Source organism: Columba livia, chromosome 9 (genome assembly GCF_036013475.1).
Source record: "Columba livia isolate bColLiv1 breed racing homer chromosome 9, bColLiv1.pat.W.v2, whole genome shotgun sequence".
In the NCBI taxonomy this organism is placed as follows: Eukaryota; Metazoa; Chordata; class Aves; order Columbiformes; family Columbidae; genus Columba; species Columba livia.
Window position 1 is genome coordinate 1,299,213 of NC_088610.1, and position 19,281 is coordinate 1,318,493.

A 19,281-nucleotide genomic window follows, 5' to 3' on the forward strand; every position below is an offset into this window, starting at 1 on the left:
TATTGTAGAGAGGGAACAAGAGCACGTACACTTTTCTACGCGGATGAGTGTTTCACCTGATCTGGCTCTATCTGGAGGGCTGTTGGGGTCAGACCCCAGGCACAGTGACCATGGGCATAATTAGGACTTCCACAGGATTCCATGTGCAGGACACAAATAGAGCAGCACCCACACAGAGACACGTTTCTGTCATATTAAGGATCAGCAGTGTCAGCTGTGACCTTGTCCCAGCGAGGGGTGCCAGCCTGGCCTGGAGCAGACCCCTCAAGAGGACTCTGGGTCACAAGCAGGTCCCAGACCCAGAAAAGCAGCCAGCAGCACAGGGACCAGGGTCTGCCTTCTACATAAAGCCTGAGTTTGGAGAAAAGTGGTGTAAAGGTGTGGAAGGGAGTTGCTGGGGGTGTCCAGCAGTGCTGATGCCAGCCAGGGAACCCAGAGGAGAATAGCCCCCTTCCGAACCCAGCACCCCGTGTGGGCTGCAGCAGCAAAAAGGGATTCTCTGTATTGCACTGTGTGCCCTCAGTTAATTAACTTCCCCTTTGATTTATGACATAAACCCTAATTATTTACAGTGGTGGTTGGTTAAGCTGCCAAGACAGGTTAGAAAAGGGCAATTCAGGCTCATCTATGTCATGGAATCATAGAAGCATAGAAAGGTTTGGGTTGAAGGGACCTTCCCAGCTCATCCAGTGCCGTGAGCAGGGACATCTTCACCAGCTCAGGTTGCTCAGAGCCCCGTCCAGCCTGGCCTGGGATGTCTCCAGGGATGATTCATCCACCACCTCTCTGGCCAACCAGGGCCAGGCTCTCACCACCCTCAGGGCAACAATTCCTTCCTCATGTCCAGCCTGAATCTCCCTCCTTCAGTTTAAAACCATCACCCCTTGTCCCATCTATAGGACCGGTGTGCTGCGGTGTCGGTGGTTGGATGGCATAGGGGTTCGTGGTCCACACTGCTGACTGGGCAGGAGGTAACCTTTGGTCTTTGCTTAGCAGAAGGGAGCATCTGTCTGCAAAAAGTCAGGTTTGCCCACCAGAAATGGCAGCTGCAAATTGCATTTGGCCTTTTGCATCTTTTATCACTAGACCTATTTGCCACAACTTGCAACAACCAAGATTTATTCTGTATATATTAAAACATAGATTATATGGAAGATATTATTACTATCCTAATATTATCCACTCCTGGCATGGGATATCACACCCCGGCTAATACTGTCCCAAGGGGGTGAGGTGGGATGAACGTGGGCAGCAGCAAACAGGGCGAGCAGGACAAGCCTCCTCCCTGGGTGCAAATTTGCTCATTTTCTATCTCAAAGGACCTATTTCTCCATGACAACGAGGATCACTGGAGCAGGGTTGGGTTTGCCTCGTAACAACCAGCTCACAGGTCTGGGATTATCCTGCAAAGGCTCATTATTTAGTATTTGCAAGTTGAAGATGTCCCTGCAGAGGTGGGGGACCAGATGACCTTTGAAGGTCCCTTCCGACCCAAGCTATTCTATGACTTCTATATTAAGGCAATGCTGGAGAAAGTTTTGTTCTTTTTTAGCAGCATTTTATTGCACTTCCATTGGAATAACCCCAGGAGGTGACATCCCAGCTGCTGGTGACACTGGACCCAGAGGTGCTGGGGAAGCTGCAGCCTCATCCCTTGCAGCCCCAACCCATCCACGTGCCACTTCTTGTGCAGCTACTGCATTGAACGATAGAAAAATACGGGCAGCAGTTGAAATAACTTCACAGAACACATAGCAAACAACGTTAAGGTCAATGTTAGCTATTTTCTATAAATACATTTGGCAAAAATGGCCATGTTTTTCATCCCAGAATTCAGAGAACATTTTCAGACTGCTCTATTTTGGCTCATTCTTCATGAACATTCATAAAAACATTTTGTTCCTGGGAAGATTCAGAGAAAATAAGTGTTAGAAGTCCTTCTTTCTCTCTCACGCACACATATATATATATATATATATATCTGTAGGCTTTTGATGTCGTTTCCCATCAGCTCGTCCTGGAGAAGCTGCTGCAGCCCGGCCAGTCCTGCACTGCAGCTGCAGAACTTTCTGCATGGCTTGTGTACCCTGCAGAGGGGCTAAAACCCTCCCTGGTGCTTTATCTGCTCCCTATAACACCCTCAGGCTCCCCTCCAGGCTGGTGTTTTGGGAAGGTTCCCCTGGTACAGGGCTTTTTTGGGTGGGACAGCACAGAGGTGATGATATAATTGAGATTAAATTAACTCCAAACAGCAGCGGAGCCTGAAGTGTGTCCCTGGCAGCTGCCGCGGGTGCGCTTGCTGACCGGTGTTGGTTCCCATCTGAATCTCAGCTTCATTAAAGAAGTAAATTAAAAAACACTCTGGTGGAAGGGGAGGAACCCTGCATGCAGCCAAACTGCTGCTTTGTTAGCATTGCTGCCTCAATGTGGGGCAACGTGCTGCGCTATCCTTCTCTGCGGTTGTGTGTATATATAGTAGATATGTACATAAATATAATGAGCTCTGTTATTCCGAACGCGGTTCTGTAGCTGTGGGCTCTGCCTGCTCTGACCGTGCGCCCTTGTCTCTGCTGTGCTGTCCCCAGGGCTCAAGGCATCTCTGCAGCGGCTGCAGCTGGAGTACGTGGACGTGGTCTTCGCAAACCGGCCAGACAATAATACCCCCATGGAAGGTTAGTGCAAGCCTGAATTAAAGATTTGAATGCGGCTGATCCTGGCTTACAGGCTTAGACTGACGATGGTAGGAAATGAAAAATGATTTTTTTATTAAATATTCAGCTTACATATGAAATATCTCATTTGCGATACCCTGGAGCCCTATATATTTACACTTCAATGGAATGAATTTGTATCTCTTGGAAGGAAATTGAACTTTTATGTCCCAGTGGTGGCTTTAACATTCTTTGGTTTTTTATTTCCTTTTCCTGATTCCTTCAGATAAAGTGAATGCGTGTTTGTGTTTAAGGCAGGTCTCTTTGTGTCAGGTGGAACCTGTATATCCCCACCCTGATGTGGTCAGCTCTAGATGGCACAGTGTGCCAGTGCTGCTGTCCCCGTCCTTGTCCCCATCCCCTGGGCTGCCTGCATAGCACATTTCTCCTGGAGCTAAAACCAGGGCTGAGACCCAATGTGTGGTCAGAAACAAGAAATAATTGGCCAGCTTTAAGGTTCGCTGCCCCAAGTGTGTGATGAGCAGCGTGAGCTCAGTCCCTAGTGGGCTCAGTCAAGGGGACACACGAGGACGTGACCCCCAGGACACAGTGGGGTCCCCCAGCACAGAGAGCAGCCACAGCTGCTCTTTGGTCCTGGCGGGGAATGGTTCTTGTTAAATAATTCAGGGAGCAACTTTTAGAACCTTCAAGATCTGTGATTCTCTGTGCACTTTAATTACATTTCGTAATTACTGATACCCGTAAATGCGGGTTTGGTAGCACGGCTGTGTAGCTCAGTTATCCAGGACCAGCAATATATTTTGGGGTTAGTGCCCTATTTAATGGGCACCTGTTCCAATTCCTTCTCTTCTCCTAGGGGAGTTAACGCACCCATTCACACCGTGGCAACAGATTAGCTTCACAGCTAAATAAAAAATAGCAAGCAGAAAGACTTGCCGGCTGCAGGAGCTGTCAGGGATGAGGACAGGGAAATCAAACAAACCTGGAGCTTGACAGGCCCCTCCGAAGCTCCTGGTTTGACTTTCAGCCATCGTGAAACCTCTTTTCCTAACGACCCGGCATGGCCCCGGGGGACGGCAGTGTCACCTTCCCGGCTGCGCCGTGCCAGTGGCTGTGGGTCCAGGTAGCTGGGCTGGGATTTTGGGGCCGGTGCAGATTTTGTAGGAGCTGATGAGGTCGAGGAACACGACGTGTATCTTGGAGAAAGGAATGATCTCTCTGCTCAGTCACTTGTCACCTAACGAGGCGGTGCTGGAGAGATTTCCCGCGCGGTGCAGCTGATCTCGGGCTTTTACAGCTTTTAAGATGCTGCAGATACTGCTGGAGCTTGGCCATGAGGTATCAACTGTGGCACTCAGTGAGATGCTTGAGCAGGGTGAAAAAAGGGACATTTTTATTATGAATGGTGCGGTGTTGATTCTTTCGGTGTACTTCGTGCTTTTTTTATGGTTCACCTACTAAGCCGCTTCCATCCCCGAGCATCTGTTGGACCATCTGTCGGTTCTGTGTGCTCGATCTGGCACACGCGGCGAGCGCTGCGCTGCCTCCGAGACACACGATCCCGCCCCATCCCCTCGTGTCCCCGCGCTTTTCCCACCAGCAAAGTGCCGCTGCCCCTGGAGGGACCTTAAAACGTCCCCTTCTCATGCCAACACCGAGGGTGTTGCTCGAGGAGACAAAGCAGTTGTATGTGCTAAGGTACAACCAAATAAATCAAAGGATAAACGTTGAATGTTCATTTTGTTTTCTTCTGAAGAAAACAGGCGGGTGAGGTTGCTCTGCTCTCGCTCGGAGTCCTGTGTGCTGTGATGTGCGTGTCTGTGGGCATCACAGACACGAGTTGTGCCAGGGCAGGTTTAGACTGGATATTAGGAACAGTTTCTTCCCCAAAGGGCTGTGGGGCATTGGAACAGGCTGCCCAGGGCAGTGCTGGAGTCACCATCCCTGGAGGCTTGGACAGATGGACATGAGGTTCTCAGGGACATGGGGCAGTGCCAGGGGTGGGGGAACAGTTGGACTTGGTGCACTTGAGGGTCTCTTCCAAACAAAATGGTTCTGTGATCAGCAGGCAATGGATCCGTATTTAGGAATACTCCTCTGGTCCCTCCCAGCCAGAGCAGAATCAGTTCCCGCTCCCTGGGCTCAGGCTGCCTCTGGAGACGTGGATAACAGAGAACTAATAAAAGATGAGCACTTATTACGGATTTCTTTATTGCAGGTGACTCTGGTCCCCAGAGCAGCAGGCAGCACTCGCTTAATCTAAAAATCTGAAATGCATTTACCTTTCTCTAAAGTCTCAGAGCAAATTAAAAAAGCTTTTCATGAGAAAAGCAATGCAATATGAGCTTCAGGGAACGGCTGGAGATGAGCACCCCACACAAAGCTCTTTGCACCACCCTGGCCAGGACCGCAGTGTCCCTCCTTGTCCCTGATTGGGGCTGTCCTCACTGGGGTCCCACATCCACAAATGATCCTGTCCTGGCTCTGCCACCATGTGGTCCCCTGGCACGGGGACATGGGGACGTGGGTGACGGGAGGATCTGTGCTTCCTGCCTGAATTTCAGCAAGTTTTGTGCCTCGCTAGTCCGGCTGCAGATCTGATCCCCCAGCTGTGCCACCAGAGAGGCTTTTATTTGTGTTGAGTGACTTTTCCAGCTCCAGCTGTGGGGAATGAGGGTCCTGGGGTCCCCTGGTGACACCCCTTTGTCACTGTGCCAGGGACCAGGTGCACACAGCCCTGGCACACAGGGAGAAAAGGTAACAGGGTTCCTATCAGGGAACTTTAAGCTGCTTCAAAAATATTATGCTGCTGGAAGCTGTTTACTGGGTTGTAAAACATTTATTTAAATTTATTTTAAAAATCTCCCCTTCTTAAATGATGCCATATGTGCCATCCATTTACAGTTGGACTCAATGGCTTTAAAGGTCTTTTTCAACCTAAATGACTCTATGATCCGTGTGGCTGATGGAGTGGTCCAGGCGTGTGCTCCTCACAGACCTTCCATCACCGTGCCCTGGGGAGCTAAACAAGAACAGCTTTTCTTGAAAGGAGTTGAGGTGGGAGAAATGGCAAAAATGAAGCAGAAGGAAAAAGAAAAATAGAACACAATATCTGGGGAAAAATCTCCTCCAACCCATTTCCTCCTCCAGAGGAAATGTCCCTTTTTGGTGGGGAGGCAGGAGGTTGGAGCAACAGGGACAGCGTCCCTTGTATCAAGGTGATAAATGGAGACTTCGTCACCTTCAGCTGCTCATCGCTGCTGGCAGGAGCCACCTCACAACAACGCCAACATTGGCACTGTTGTCTCCCCTTGGCCAAGATACTTTGCTTTTTCTTTTCCTCATAAAGAAGACAAGAACCCTGATGATGTAAAAGTCTCTGGATCTCGAGACGGTGATGCCTGTGTCATTGTCCAGGTGACAGAGTCACCAAGGGATGTGATGAACAGCGGGGTTCTCCCCCTGCCCTGCATCCCACCACGACTGGGTCACCATGGGTTGGGTCAGAAATTCCCAGTGTAGCTGCCAAGCATCGGTTCCTCCCAATTGAATTTCTTCTTTTTCTATTTTCTTATTCTGTGTTCTTTCTAGCACTAGCGAGGTATCCTACCAGGCTCTGTAACCCTCTGGGCAACCACGAGGGACATAAGACTTATTTCTCTTGCAAACTGAAGTTTCTGATGAGATTTGTCCCCACGAGCTCAGCACAGGTCTGATGGTGGAAATCAAAGATCCCGTCCCAGCACATGTAGCCTCACGGGCTTCACCTTCCCAAAGGAAAACGAGGACCGTGGGACTCACGTGATAAGGAGCTGCTCTGCATTTTGCATCCTAATATTCCTCATAAAAAGCAGCAGGATCAAACATATGCTTTTAGTAAACAGATTTTAAACTAAATTTATCTTTTAGTTTATTTTTCAACTGTGCTGCCCTCTGGTGTTTAAATTTTAAAAGAGATATTCTCAGGAGGCAGTGGTGGGCAGTAGGTAGCTGTTAAAAGCAAGTTTTAAACTGCAGGATGAATGTCTTTACATTCCCACTGTCAATGCTTTGTCATCTGTGCTGGAGCAAGAGACCACAGCAAAACTGGTGTTTAATGCAAAGCTGCTCGGGCTTGATAGCATAATTGACATTTAGAGGTGGCTTTGGGAGGGTTTGATGCTAAAACATTGGCCACTGTGCACGTCTCATACTCTTTTTTCCTCCCTTCTTTAGAAATTGTCCGAGCAATGACACACGTAATAAATCAAGGCATGGCCATGTACTGGGGAACGTCGCGCTGGAGCGCTATGGAGATCATGGTAAAGTTGGCTTTTTGCTTTTAAAATGTTATTCTTATTGTTTGGTTGGTTTTGGTTCTTTTTTGGGGAAGTGTTGACACTTGGTAACTCCAGTTCCAGGCTGATCTAGTGGGTTTGGGTGCCTGATTTCTCTCCTGCAGGAAGCTTACTCCGTAGCCAGGCAGTTCAACATGATACCGCCCGTCTGCGAGCAAGCTGAATACCATCTTTTCCAAAGAGAGAAAGTGGAGGTTCAGCTGCCGGAATTGTATCATAAAATAGGTAAGACTGAGGCTGCTGTGGGCTGTTCCATTAGCAGAAATACAGAGCAGGTTGGTTTGGGATGAAAAATGCAGTTGGTGTCCGCCGGGAAGATGCTCCCGATGCCCTTCAGGGCATCGGGAGCATCTTCCCGGCGGACACCAACTGAACGTCTCTACCAACAGCAACACAAACAAGCTGCAGTTGTTTTGCTTTCATTTTTTGTATACGGAAGTCCTATTTTTGGTACAATACTTTCTCCCGATTTCCTAAAATCTCTCTTTTTGGCAGGGGTGGGAGCGATGACGTGGTCCCCGCTGGCCTGTGGGATCATCTCAGGGAAATACGGCAACGGGGTCCCCGAAACCTCAAGGGCTGCACTCAAGGTATATTTTTGGTTGTGTGTTCAAGAAAAGTAGATGTGTTGTTGTTGTGAGAGCAGGAGAATAACAAAAGGAGGAGAGATCTCTCATGAGAAGGATGGGCTGGGTGCCGCTGTGTTGGTAGATGAGCTCGGTTTCTCTGGCAACCATGTGGGAGAATCTGGGTTATGAAGATGTTGAAGGCTCCCCAGTGACGTGAGCTGGTTGTGGGGCAGCACACAATGGCAACCAGGCCAGGGGGTTGGCAGAAGGGTGAAATTGTCACCCTCTCGTTGCCCGGACATTGTTAATGAGGAGGCACAAGCCTGGGGTTTCTGTTGCATTTGATGCTCCTGGGTGATCAATACAGCTGCTGTGACTTCAAAAGCTCTGATGTAGGTAAAACAGACTTATAAATTGAATCTTGAGAACAATTTCTTCTCCAAAGGGCTGTGGGGCATTGGAACAGGCTGCCCAGGGCAGTGCTGGAGTCACCAGCCCTGGAGGGTTGGACAGATGGAGATGAGGTTCTCAGGACATGGGGCTGGGGGAACGGTTGGATTCTGTGATCTTTAAAGTTCCTTTCCAACCAAAATGATTCTATGGTTTGCTGATTTAATGGTTTGAAAAACCATACAGCATTACAATGCCATGGATTTGGGGAAAAAATACCCCACCAAAATGGTATTTGAGGTTCTGTATCAGCTCATGGGCAAAAGCCAATGCTGCCTGAGGTGCCAGCAGAGCAATGTATGGCCCTTTGCTGGCTGTTGCTCAGCTTGATGCTTTTTAGAAGAAAAATGCCATTTACACTGACTAACTTACAAAAGGCAGCATTTTCAAACGTGGTACTCCATTACATCTGTGGTTTGGTTTTTGTTTTTACAAAAATAAAATAAATGATAATTTGACAAAAGCTAGCTAAGAAGCTAGTATTGCAGAGATGGATCCAAATTAATTGATGAGAATGAAGTAGAATCAAGTTTCAAATCTGGAGCTGGGAGAACTGAAATCTCAGCCTCACTTAATTGTTTTTTAAATCTTGAATGGTGAATCTTGAACAAGATCAGATGTTCTCTCACAGTTTTTTGGGGGCTCGGTGTCAAATCTTCTCAAGTCAGCTAATAATTCACTTTTTTTTCCACTCTGATGGGATCCAGTGGTTCAAAGATAAAACTGAAGGGGTTCCAGCTGGGCCCATCAGTTGAATGAAGCCAGAGAGATGCAGACATGGACTCTCCCAGGAGAAATCCTGGTTCTGTTATGGTTGCTTTGGGTCACAAAGCATCGTGTTATGCAGCCTCAGTTACCTCCTGGGTTGGATGAGACTTTTTAAGAGCTGTTTCTGATTGCCTGAAATTTTCTATTTAATTTAATTCCAGTGCTACCAGTGGCTGAAGGAGAAGATCATCAGCGAGGAGGGGAGGAAGCAGCAGGGGAAGCTGAAGGACCTGTCACCCATCGCCGAGCGCCTGGGTTGCACGCTGCCTCAGCTGGCCGTGGGTAGGTGACCACGGGGACAGGTGTCACCACCCCTTCACTGCTGTCACCAACACCCCACCTCGCTCACGTCCTCGTGATACAAAGGGCAACACCAAACAGGGTGGTTTTTGCCAAGATGAGCGCAGGTGAAATCTTGTACAAGGCCTAAAGCAACAGGTGCTCTTGGTGATCCTGTTGTTTAAGTGTCAGCAACGGGCAGGTAAATGGTGATGCAGAAAAAGATGCGTTGTCTTTCAAATAGGACAAAGGATGGCTATGTCTTTGCAGTACTATAGATCTGTTTATTATTTAAAACACTTCGATGATTATTTGCTGTCAGGGGTTATGGAACAAAATGCCAGAAACATGGAAAGACTAAGGGCAGGTGGTGCAGCTCTTCATGAGGAGACGACTAACGTGTGCCAGGGAACACAGCAAAAGAACAACACAACAAATGCTGTAACTTTGGGTCATCCCTAAAATGGTCAGGCACTTGGGTTAGATGATTGTCACAGGTCCCTTCAAACTGAAATATTCTATTCCACTCCGAAACCCCCTGTAGGACATGAGATAACCCCTGCTCCATTATATTCACACAAAAATAAAGTGGGGTCCGTATTTTTTTGAGCAGTGATGTTAAAAATCACTTAAAATAAGATTGTTGCCATCATCAGGCTTGGACTGACAGGAGGGCTGGTGTATCTTGAGCGATCATCAGGGCTCCCTCTCCAGCCGAAGCCATGAATTGGGTGATGGACACAAGAGAATGCTACTATTTAAAAAGAGATGGGGTTTGTGTTTGCTTTTTGTTTGATTAATAATTCTTCGTGCTGCTGAGAGCCAAGGTTGAAAAATACCTGACCTATCTGTTGCAAAAACGACCACCGGTTGAAATAGCCAAGTAGTGAATCCCTGTGATTTGTGACGGGGACAAACCAAACCAAACAATTCAGACAAGTGCCAGGGACCTGGGTAGGGTGGGAAGCTGGAAAATCTGCTATGCTGGCTGTTATCTGACCAGTGTTTCTTCCTCCTGGTGGTGCTGGGGGAATAAAGTGAAAGTTGAGACAAATAATGTCATTAATTTTCAAACAGAGCTGGAAGCCCTGACAGACATTAGGACCTGGGGTAATGCTGTGTGGTGACACCCACGTTCCTGACCCTCTTGTGACTTTGTTCCCAGCTTGGTGCCTGAGGAACGAGGGGGTGAGCTCCGTCCTTCTGGGATCTTCCAACCCCGAGCAGCTGATTGAGAACCTGGGAGCCATTCAGGCAAGTGCAGGAGGTGGCGGTGGCACCTCAGCAGGGGTGGGGACAGCTCCTGCCCAGCACCCGTGGTGACACCAGTCCGCCTTGACACTGGCACCTCCATTCTCTTCATAGACTCCTAAAACTTTGTATTTTCTTTCAGACATGTTCTAGTTATGCACATTAATTAGGGAAACTTACAGTGTGTCACCACCGTTCGTGGTGGTTGTAGCGGCACCCAGCAACAAGAGGGTGGTGGCAGTGGGTGGAAAAGCCAAGGACACGATGCCAGGACATGTTGGGATATATTCACGTGTCACTTGCACCCACCTTAATAATTCTCTGTTGCTTTTCACAAGAGCTTGCTCTGTTCTTCCACCAGCTCGCATTCCCCTGCAGCTGAGCAATATTGTGTGCATAACATTCAGGAGCACCTCTGTGGTTCTCTCACTGGGTAAAGATGCCGCAGTAGCGTTTCCTCTAAGGGAGAAAGATATTAAATGAATGTTTAAATATCTGTCACATCAAAACCCAGAGGAAACGTTATCTGATAAAAATCTAGATTGAAATTTGGAAAAGCCTTTAAGGGAAGCTTGCTTAACCACCAAGTTTTCTTCCACCCCCAGGTCCTTCCAAAGATGACTTCCCATGTTGTGAACGAGATAGATAATATCCTGGGAAACAAGCCCTACAGCAAGAAGGACTACAGGTCATAACGTGCTGCATGAGCTCCCCGGACCGACGGCCGAGCGCGCCCGGGTCCCGGCCATGGATTGCCCAGCGGCTCGCTGCTCCGTGCCCGTCACCGGCCCCGGGACGTGCGCTGTCGCTAACACTCTGCAGTGAAATTGAAAAGCACAGTTGATCTCTCTCTCTCTCTTCTAAGCAAGAATAATCTTGTATTTTCTTACCTTCGACTGGAGTCATTAATTTTTACTTTACTCTTAGCACCTCATGCTTGTGCTGTGAAAAACACTTGTAAAGCAAAAAAAGAGAAAAATTTATAACCTTCAGGTACTTGGTAATTAAAGAAGGATGTACAGATCTATTTTTTCAATGAAGAAAAGCCAGATACAACTTAAGGTTTTAATAAAACCACATATGGGAAATCTCAGCTACGAAGTTTCTTCAGGTTAACAGATAGAAGGGGCAAGCTCAAATCTTCTGTTTTCTTTTTTTATGCTGAAAATATGCTTTAGATTTTGTTTGTAGGTCAATAAAGGATTGAAGACAGAGAATTAGTTAGAAATTAGATAGCTCAGCTCCTCGCTGTACAATTATTTCAGCTGTGTAGTGCTCCTATTCCTGAGTACAAGCCAGACGAGCACCATTAGAAAACCCAAACGCATGTCAGGTTGATTAAAACAACAGCTGTCTGCAAAATACTAATTCTACATAAACCTTAAACCAAGGAAGCCATGATAAACACCGGGTTTTGCACCTATAGAAACCTGCCTCTACTTCTGTGTGCTTGTACACATGGCTATCGCAAATTTCAATATTAATAAGCTTTTAAGGATATAGACACTTATATATAATACATAGTTGCTGACAAATACCAGAAAAAAATCAGGTACGTACCTTGGTGGAAGGTTGAATTTGCGTTAACTTGTTGTGGAATCAGGCATAAGTAAATCTGTAGTATTTTTAAGACATATTTTAAACAGGTAGGGGTTTTTTTTGGTGAGGATTTCATCTCTGTATGGGAGTTGGTAGTCAGCATCCATATATTCATTTGCCCATCTCAAGAACCATGTCATGTTTGCCACGAGTTTGCATTGTAAAGCGCACCCATGATTTCGGTAACGATTTCTAACTTGTGTGGCATCGCGTGCGTTGGGCACGGCCGTGTACAGTATTTGTGGGACCCGTGTATCCCCAGCACTGCGGGCTATCTGCAGCCGCCACGGCAGCAGATACCCATAGCGAGCTGTCTTCTGTATTTAACCCAACCAGCTCTGGTCTGTGTAAATGAATGTATATCCAGAAATGCAGTCTGACCTTGACTTCTGCTTGGACACAATAAAAGCATTTTGTGCATCTAATTTAATACTTAAGAGACCCGTTACTAATAGCAAGACTGGTTTTGAAATGGCAACAGTTTGTGTTGAAAGTGGATTATGTATTTTTTCACAGGGAAAGACTAATGTGCAGCTGTGCCTGAGTCGGGTGAGTGACAATGACCTTGGAGCGGGTATGGCCGGGGGGAAAGGGCTGGGATTTGTACTTGCGGGAGCTGGAATCCTCGGGCAGACATCGGTCGCATAGAACACTTTGGTCTGTAGTGAACACAATGTGAACGTTCTCCTGCGAGCTCACTGAAATCCCACCGCGCTTCTCTGGGCCACGTCCCCCAGCGTTGCACTATTAGCTGTGAAAATTAACCATTAAAGTATTTTAAAATCCACTTCCCGGGCAGCACAAAGGCTTTGACCATTATACAGTTAAAAGCTTTATTATTTTAACAGTTCAGTTATTTTTCCCAGTGGCAGACCCGCTCCTTTTCTCACCTCTGGAGGTACAATTTAATGTTCTCTCTTCCCAGATACATGGGAATCCAGCAATGTATTACAAATATATTAATTCCCCAACCTTTTATTTTTCTAATTGAAAGCGTGATGGCATTGCCCCTTAGAGCAAAAGCTTAAAAGTCAGCTTGCCTAGTACTGAGGACAAGGGGATGCCAAGCAGCAGCTTAACCTTAGGCTGAGCTTCAGTGTTATACTGAAGAACCCAGGTGCAGCTTGTAGTGAGGATTGTAAAGGAAAAAACCAACCTCAAAGGCAAGCAAAAATAAAATGAAATTTAGAAAAAAACAACCACCCCCCCAGTGCTTTTCTGCAGGAAAGACATGGAGAAAACAACGCACCCACTCGCTTTTGTTTCAGGCTGTCAATGCTGCAAATTCTATCACCAGAAAAATTCTGCTGTTTCCCAGCAACTGTCGATGCTAAAATCCCAAGGTAAGATGAAAAACTGGTAATAAAAATACTCAGCAAAGCGCCAGTGATGAAGAAGAAAGCGCCGCTTCAAATCGCTTTTCTCTGGGTGGCAGATTTCTTGGAAAAGACACCTGCTGGTTTCCAAAAGCCGCTGATCCCAACTGACGCTGGCAGGTAAAATGAGGATTAACCTCAAATTCACAGGTCTGAATTTACCAGTGAGCAGCAGAATGATGACGTTCAAGTCCTGTTGCTTGCAGAGCCGCCAGCTCGGCCTCCTGTTTGGTTCTGACCATTTACAGAAGTTCCATAGAAATTTGTTTTACCTGTGCTAAATACTTACACTCAAATACCTACTAATTATATCCTCTGTAATAAATGACAGGGAAAGGAAAGTAAAATGATGCAAGGCAGGAAAGTCTCCTTGCAGTAGCGACTAGGCAGGCAGAAGTAATAAGGAAAAATGAATATATTTTCAGGGAAAACAAGTTGACGGGAAGAGTGTTAAATGACTGACCAGAAATTTCAATGGCAGCTGCAAAGGGCACCAAACCCCCCGGAATTTTCATGCTGTCTCCTGCCCTTCAGAATCTTCGTTTTACTATATTTTATATAAATATGAATCTTATCAAAGTAAAGATTAGCAAAGTACTTGTTAAATTAAATCTGATTATAAGCTTTTACTTTCTCCCGTTCAGTCTTCCAGGTCTGTAAGGGTAATACCTGTAACTTCTGCACCAGAATTCCATTAACAGCAGCAGAGTTCAGCATTAAACGCACCGGTTTTATTGATAGCACCAAAAAAAGGGAGGAGGATTGTCATCATAAAAAGCCAGTTAAAGCATTTTTGTTAAGCTGTGCCAGGAAAACTGGCAGGTTTATTATTTAATCTGACTTCAAGGTGAATGGGAAAAAACCCAACCCTCACCCCAGTATATTCAAACCATTTCAAAAGCGTTTTTTTTCTAGGAGTTTCAGGTTTTGTCGTAACTCCCGTTATGAAAAATGAGTATCTTCAATAAAAACAACACAGATGCTGACTTGGAGAAGACCACTCCCTTTTAGAAGCAGAAACAGTTGACGAACTTCCACACAAAAACACCCATTAAAAAAAATGGAAAGACAAGGAATTAAATGACAAAAGAGGCTCCTTTTTATTAAAACTTGTCAAGTTACAATGATAAATGGTGGTTTGTCACTTGTTATGGTCAGAAAGTTTGGCTCAGTCACCAAATTCACGGGGGAATGCTGCTGCAGGCTTTGGGCAGAGCTTGGCAGAGCGGCCGTCCCTGCAGGGGGGGGTGTCTGACTGTGGTACCACTGACCCACTCCCTTCCCTTTCCTTGCTAAGTAAAAAAATTGATTAAGTTATTGAATAATACCATGTAAAGACACCCAAAGTAAATATAATTCAATTATTTTGGATTCAAACCCTCCCCCCCACCCTTAATCAACCACCCTATAAAAAAACCATACTTCTATTCCACCCTTAAACTGTTGTACGGCAGTTGAGCCCTCTCATAGAAATAAACGACTGTGGGGTATTTTGTCTACTTGGATCCTGTGGAGAGCAGAGCGATCAGTCCGGATGAGGCGCTTATAGAAAGAATGTAGTTTCTGCAGGGAAAAGGTTAAGGATACATATTTGTAAAAATTCCCTTTCTTTTGTACAGAACATTTAGCAGAAGTTTTATGAAAAAAAAGGGATTGAAATGGTCTTTATCTGTAGGAGTCTTCACATTGCATCTCAACTCAAAATCCAGGTCACAGTCAGCAGGATGCTGAAAGGTACTTAACTTCAAAACTAAGACTAAGTCACCCATAAAGTTTAGCCTGTTTTCTTAAAACTAGTTAAAAATACTGTTAAATACCACAGATCTTTAATTAACATACGTAGCCTTGATTGGCAGTACTTACCTACTTAAGGAACATAAAATTTTACCTGTGGAGCTATTGACATTAAACAATCCTTTAACATAAGAGCACCTGGCAACTAACACCCGTGTTTCTGTAAGAACACGAGCTGCCACCTCATTCCACATGTACAGCTGAGGTGGTAAAGCCACAAGAATTTCTGCATATTGCCCAAGTAATATCCTTAAAACTTTCACATGATTGGGAGATTTTCTTTGTATTCTCGACTATGTTGCAGTGTTTCTAAGCCGAGGTGCTCCAGTGAACTGCACGTATCAAGAGGCATCTCACAACCCACACGCAAACGTTGCTGCTAATGACAAGCAGGGCTCTGGTTGTCCCAAGCGTGCAATGAAGGATACACGGTGGGGTTGAAGTTCTTCAGCACAAAAAACGAAGCGATGATGACCAAGACCAGAAAGAGAGTGTTGTTGTAGAAGATGGAAAAAGTTGTTGCTTCGTAATCTGCAACTTCATTTTTCTTCCACAGGATTCTAGGAACAAGCAGAGACGTTATTTCAGGCACATTTAAATCAACGCATATGCTGGGCTATCCAATAAGTTGTTTTGCTTTGCAGCTCAAGGACTGAGACGCTGCCTTATAGGGCCTTATTGATCAAGGTTTCAATGTTTGTGAACTTTCACTGATCACTTGCTTCCAAAAGGTTTTACAGGTGAACAAAGAGCTGACAGTACAGCTTCCACTTACCAGAACACTGACAAAAACAACGGCCAAGCAACAGACCCAAATATCCTACCTCGAGCCGCAAAGGTAGCAGGCAGTACTGCAAAAACCGAGAGAAAAAGGGAATTACCTTTCATCCTTCTCCTTGCGAGACATCTTCCTATTGTCTGCCTCAGACAGCTTGCGAGTAACTTCTTTGGAAACAGCGTCTTCTCTTTTCTGGGCCACTCTGTAAGAAACACCATTGAAGCTGAGAAATTATCAGAAAAAACCCTGGGATTATAGGAAGCCAAGTTTACGGTGAAGAATAACACTTCACTCAACAGATCTGCCAAGTTGAAAGGGCAACAAGTAATAATCTAATTACTAAAAGTATTGGTCAAATACAATCTGTGGCAATACCCGCTGAGAACAAAGGTAGCTTTGCAATTTTATCGCCCTCTGAGCTGACAAGGCTACTCTAGTCTGCAATTACAAGAGAGATGCTTCTGTGTAAAACAGGTTTTGGAGTAACATTTCAGACATTTTTATTCATTAAAAAAAAAAATGTTGTAAATGCTGGTTTTGTTAAATTACTTAATAATAAATTCTACGTCAAACAGCCACCCAACTTACTTGTGTTTCAGAACAAACTTGACGTTCTTATAGGCAAAAGCCACCAGATAGGTGCTGATGAGGGTCATTACGCTGTACAGGACTGCAGACTGAACAAGATCCATGTGCCATATCCGCCAATAAAGCCCTTAAAATAATAAAAAAAAAGGACATTTTGAGCGGTTTTCCTCTCCAAATGGCCCCACGGGAGTCCTACGCACACCACTAGCTCTGGAATTCAGGGGGACTGGACTGGATGATCTTTCGAGGTCACTTCCAATCCCTGACATTCTGTAATTCTGTGAATTCAGCACTGCCAGACCAGTTCCTGCAAAATCACTTGGGGGGAGTCTCCGAACTGCATTGAAAAGTATTTTTGAACTGAGAGATCGGCTTTGCTTTTGGCTGAAAGGGGCTTCGTGAGCCACGTCGTAGGAGCCGGTGCTGACACGTCATCTTTACAGAACGCTCTTATGAGCGGGATCGGCCTCAAAGCTGGATCTAAGGCAGACAGAGCCTAAATAATACCGGCTCAAAGCCGGTCAGGCCTTGGGCAAGGCCGGCACGGGGACCCGCTGAGGGCCCGGAGCCAGGGGCGGGCTGGGGGGGCTCATGCTCCCCCCTGGGGCTTGATGTTGTCTCCAGGGCCTGACGTCCCATTCAGGATCTGCCACCCCCTCTCAGGGCCTGATGACCCCCCTGAGGATCTGTCACCTCTCCCCCAGGGCCTGCTGTCCCCCCTAGGCCCCGCCGTCCCCTCAGGCCCCGTCACCTCCCCCGCCCCGCCAGGCCCCCCCGCCGCTCACAGATGGGGATGGCGGAGACGATGAAGGCGTTGCCGAAGAAGAGCGCGGAGGACTTGGCGGAGAGGTTGCGGCTGAAGTCCTGCAGCAGCAGATCCTCCTCCGACTGCTGCCGCCCGCCGGGGCCGCCCTTGGGAGCCATGGCGGGAACCGGGACACGGCACCGTCAGCGCGATGACCGGCACTTCCGGTCGCTGCACTTCCGGGGCACCTCCTCCCTCAGCGCTTCCCGCCGTGATGGGGATTCGTTCCCCGCCTCGGTCGCAGGTTCGGTTTCGCCGGTTCTTCGCCTGCCCCGATGCGGAGCCCGCCCGCTCCCCGCCTTGGGGGAGCCCGCCGGCTGCGGGAGCCGGTGCTTGAGGCAAGTGAGTACCCGGGGGAGCCGGTTTGACGGGGGAAGGAGCGAAGCACCGCGAGGAATCGGCCCGTTTCCCCTCAGATTGTTCTTATCTGGAAAAAAATCCGAACTCCACCTCCCACAGAATCCGCGTAATTGCTGCCGTGTCTTTATTTTATGCTTTTTAGAATACGTTCAAGTCTAATTACGCTTTTTTGAAGCATTTCTGTGTTGTTTTCACTTTCAGAAATGTTCCTTAAACACCCCCAACCCCCCCAGGTTTGTGAAGCCAAAGTGGGTCACAGAATGTCAGGGGTTGAAGGGCCCTGGAAAGCTCATCCAGTGCAATCCCCCATGGAGCAGGAACACCCAGATGAGGTTACACAGGAAGGTGTCCAGGCGGGTTGGAATGTCTGCACAGAAGGAGACTCCACAACCCCCTGGGCAGCCTGGGCCAGTGTCTTTTACCGTGTCATGCAGTTTTTTTTAACGGTCCATCTGCAGTTTGGGGCGATAGCACAGGAATTCGGGGCATTAATCATAGTGTCGTGCTTGAAAGTGCGGAGAGGTCCCCGATGTCACCCCCTCCAGGGACATTGCCCCATGTCCTGGGGTGACCATAGGGCTGTGTGACTCTTAGGACTGCACTTTTTTAATTAATATTTGTAACATTTTTGAGGAAATTTTACTTAACAAAGCGTGTATCTCTTTAAAATTTAATCAAAGTCGTTCTTCCTACTTATTTACCCCTAGTTACTAAAATTCTTTGCTTGTGAGAAAAGAAAATGAGACACAGGCAATGAGGAAACGCTAGCTGGAAATGAAGTTATATGCTTAAAAATGGTAATTCATTATGATAGAGATCTATAAAACATTTAAATGCAGCAGGACTCTGCCTTTTGACCTTGTCATATATTTCTGAGACCAAAGCGAGGGTGGATTTTCACGATTCAAGGTGCACTGAACACAGTGTGCCAGCAGGGTCATATGGGGAGGGTTATATTATCTACAGGTTTGCTAACGAGTCCTTCCTTGCCTCGGCAATACGGCTGCAGCGGGATTCCTGGCTGCTTTAACTGGCACGTCAGCCTGTGGGATGAAGCGCAGGAGCTCTGGGCACTGTCAGAATCACAGAATGTTCTGAGCTGGAAGGGACCCACCAGGATCATCAAGTCCAGCTCCTGTCCCTGCACAGGACACCCCCACAGTTCACACCGTGTGTCTGAGGACGTTGTCCAGTCTCTTCTTGAACGCTGTCAGGCTCCTCATTGCACCCACACTCAGGAGCGATGCTGCGGTCACCCCCCAGTGATGGGATTTGTGATCAGCCGGTGGTGTCTGTCTCCCTGGTGCTGCAGTTTACTGGTATCTACAGTTTTTCTCTGCTTAGATATTACCTTTGGTGTTGGCCTTTGTAGATGTTTCTAATGCTGGTGGGCAGTTGGTGATGGCTCCCACACCTAATCAGATTATATTATTTGAGCTGTGTTTCCTCTCTCTCTAAATATTTCTGTGGCTGTCTTATATTGTGAAAAAAAAAAAAAAAAACAACAAAAACAAAAAACCCCAGAAATAAACAAAACCCCAAACAAAAACACACACACAAAAAAAAAAAAAAAAAAAAAAGAAAAAAACCCCAAAACAAACAACAAAACAAATGCACAAAAAGCCACAAACCAAAACAAAATTGAAAATTGTTTA

At 46.7% G+C, this 19,281-nt stretch overlaps 3 protein-coding genes across 7 annotated transcripts in view; 2 read left to right on the forward strand and 1 right to left on the reverse strand.

Moving 5' to 3' along the window:
* Positions 1 to 12,350, forward strand: part of KCNAB1 (potassium voltage-gated channel subfamily A regulatory beta subunit 1) — a 61,891-nt gene extending 49,541 nt beyond the window's left edge. The window contains exons 8-14 of one of the 2 annotated variants that reach the window (XM_005507174.4): positions 2,586 to 2,672; positions 6,888 to 6,973; positions 7,114 to 7,234; positions 7,505 to 7,599; positions 8,958 to 9,078; positions 10,241 to 10,329; positions 10,932 to 12,350. In XM_005507174.4, coding sequence (XP_005507231.2) covers positions 2,586 to 2,672; positions 6,888 to 6,973; positions 7,114 to 7,234; positions 7,505 to 7,599; positions 8,958 to 9,078; positions 10,241 to 10,329; positions 10,932 to 11,021 — 689 coding nt within the window. In that variant the 3' untranslated portion in view covers positions 11,022 to 12,350. 2 annotated transcript variants of the gene reach the window in all.
* Positions 12,351 to 14,377: 2,027 nt separating this feature from the next.
* On the reverse strand, positions 14,378 to 17,447 carry SSR3 (signal sequence receptor subunit 3). Its single transcript, XM_065073389.1, has 5 exons — positions 17,247 to 17,447; positions 16,462 to 16,588; positions 15,977 to 16,075; positions 15,524 to 15,655; positions 14,378 to 14,864 (listed from the first exon to the last, which is right to left on the reverse strand). Exons 1-5 carry the CDS (start codon positions 17,383 to 17,385, stop codon positions 14,798 to 14,800), a joined length of 564 nt encoding a protein of 187 aa, XP_064929461.1. The 5' UTR covers positions 17,386 to 17,447; the 3' UTR covers positions 14,378 to 14,797.
* Positions 17,448 to 17,453: 6 nt separating this feature from the next.
* TIPARP (TCDD inducible poly(ADP-ribose) polymerase) overlaps positions 17,454 to 19,281 on the forward strand; it is a 36,354-nt gene continuing 34,526 nt past the window's right edge. For 2 of the 4 annotated variants that reach the window (XM_065073383.1, XM_065073384.1), the window contains exon 1: positions 17,454 to 17,608. The gene's annotated coding sequence lies outside the window, so the exon portion shown is untranslated. Of the gene's footprint in view, positions 17,609 to 18,635; positions 18,946 to 19,281 lie in introns of all 4 variants that reach the window. The other 2 variants (XM_065073385.1, XM_065073386.1) reach the window with 2 other exon arrangements.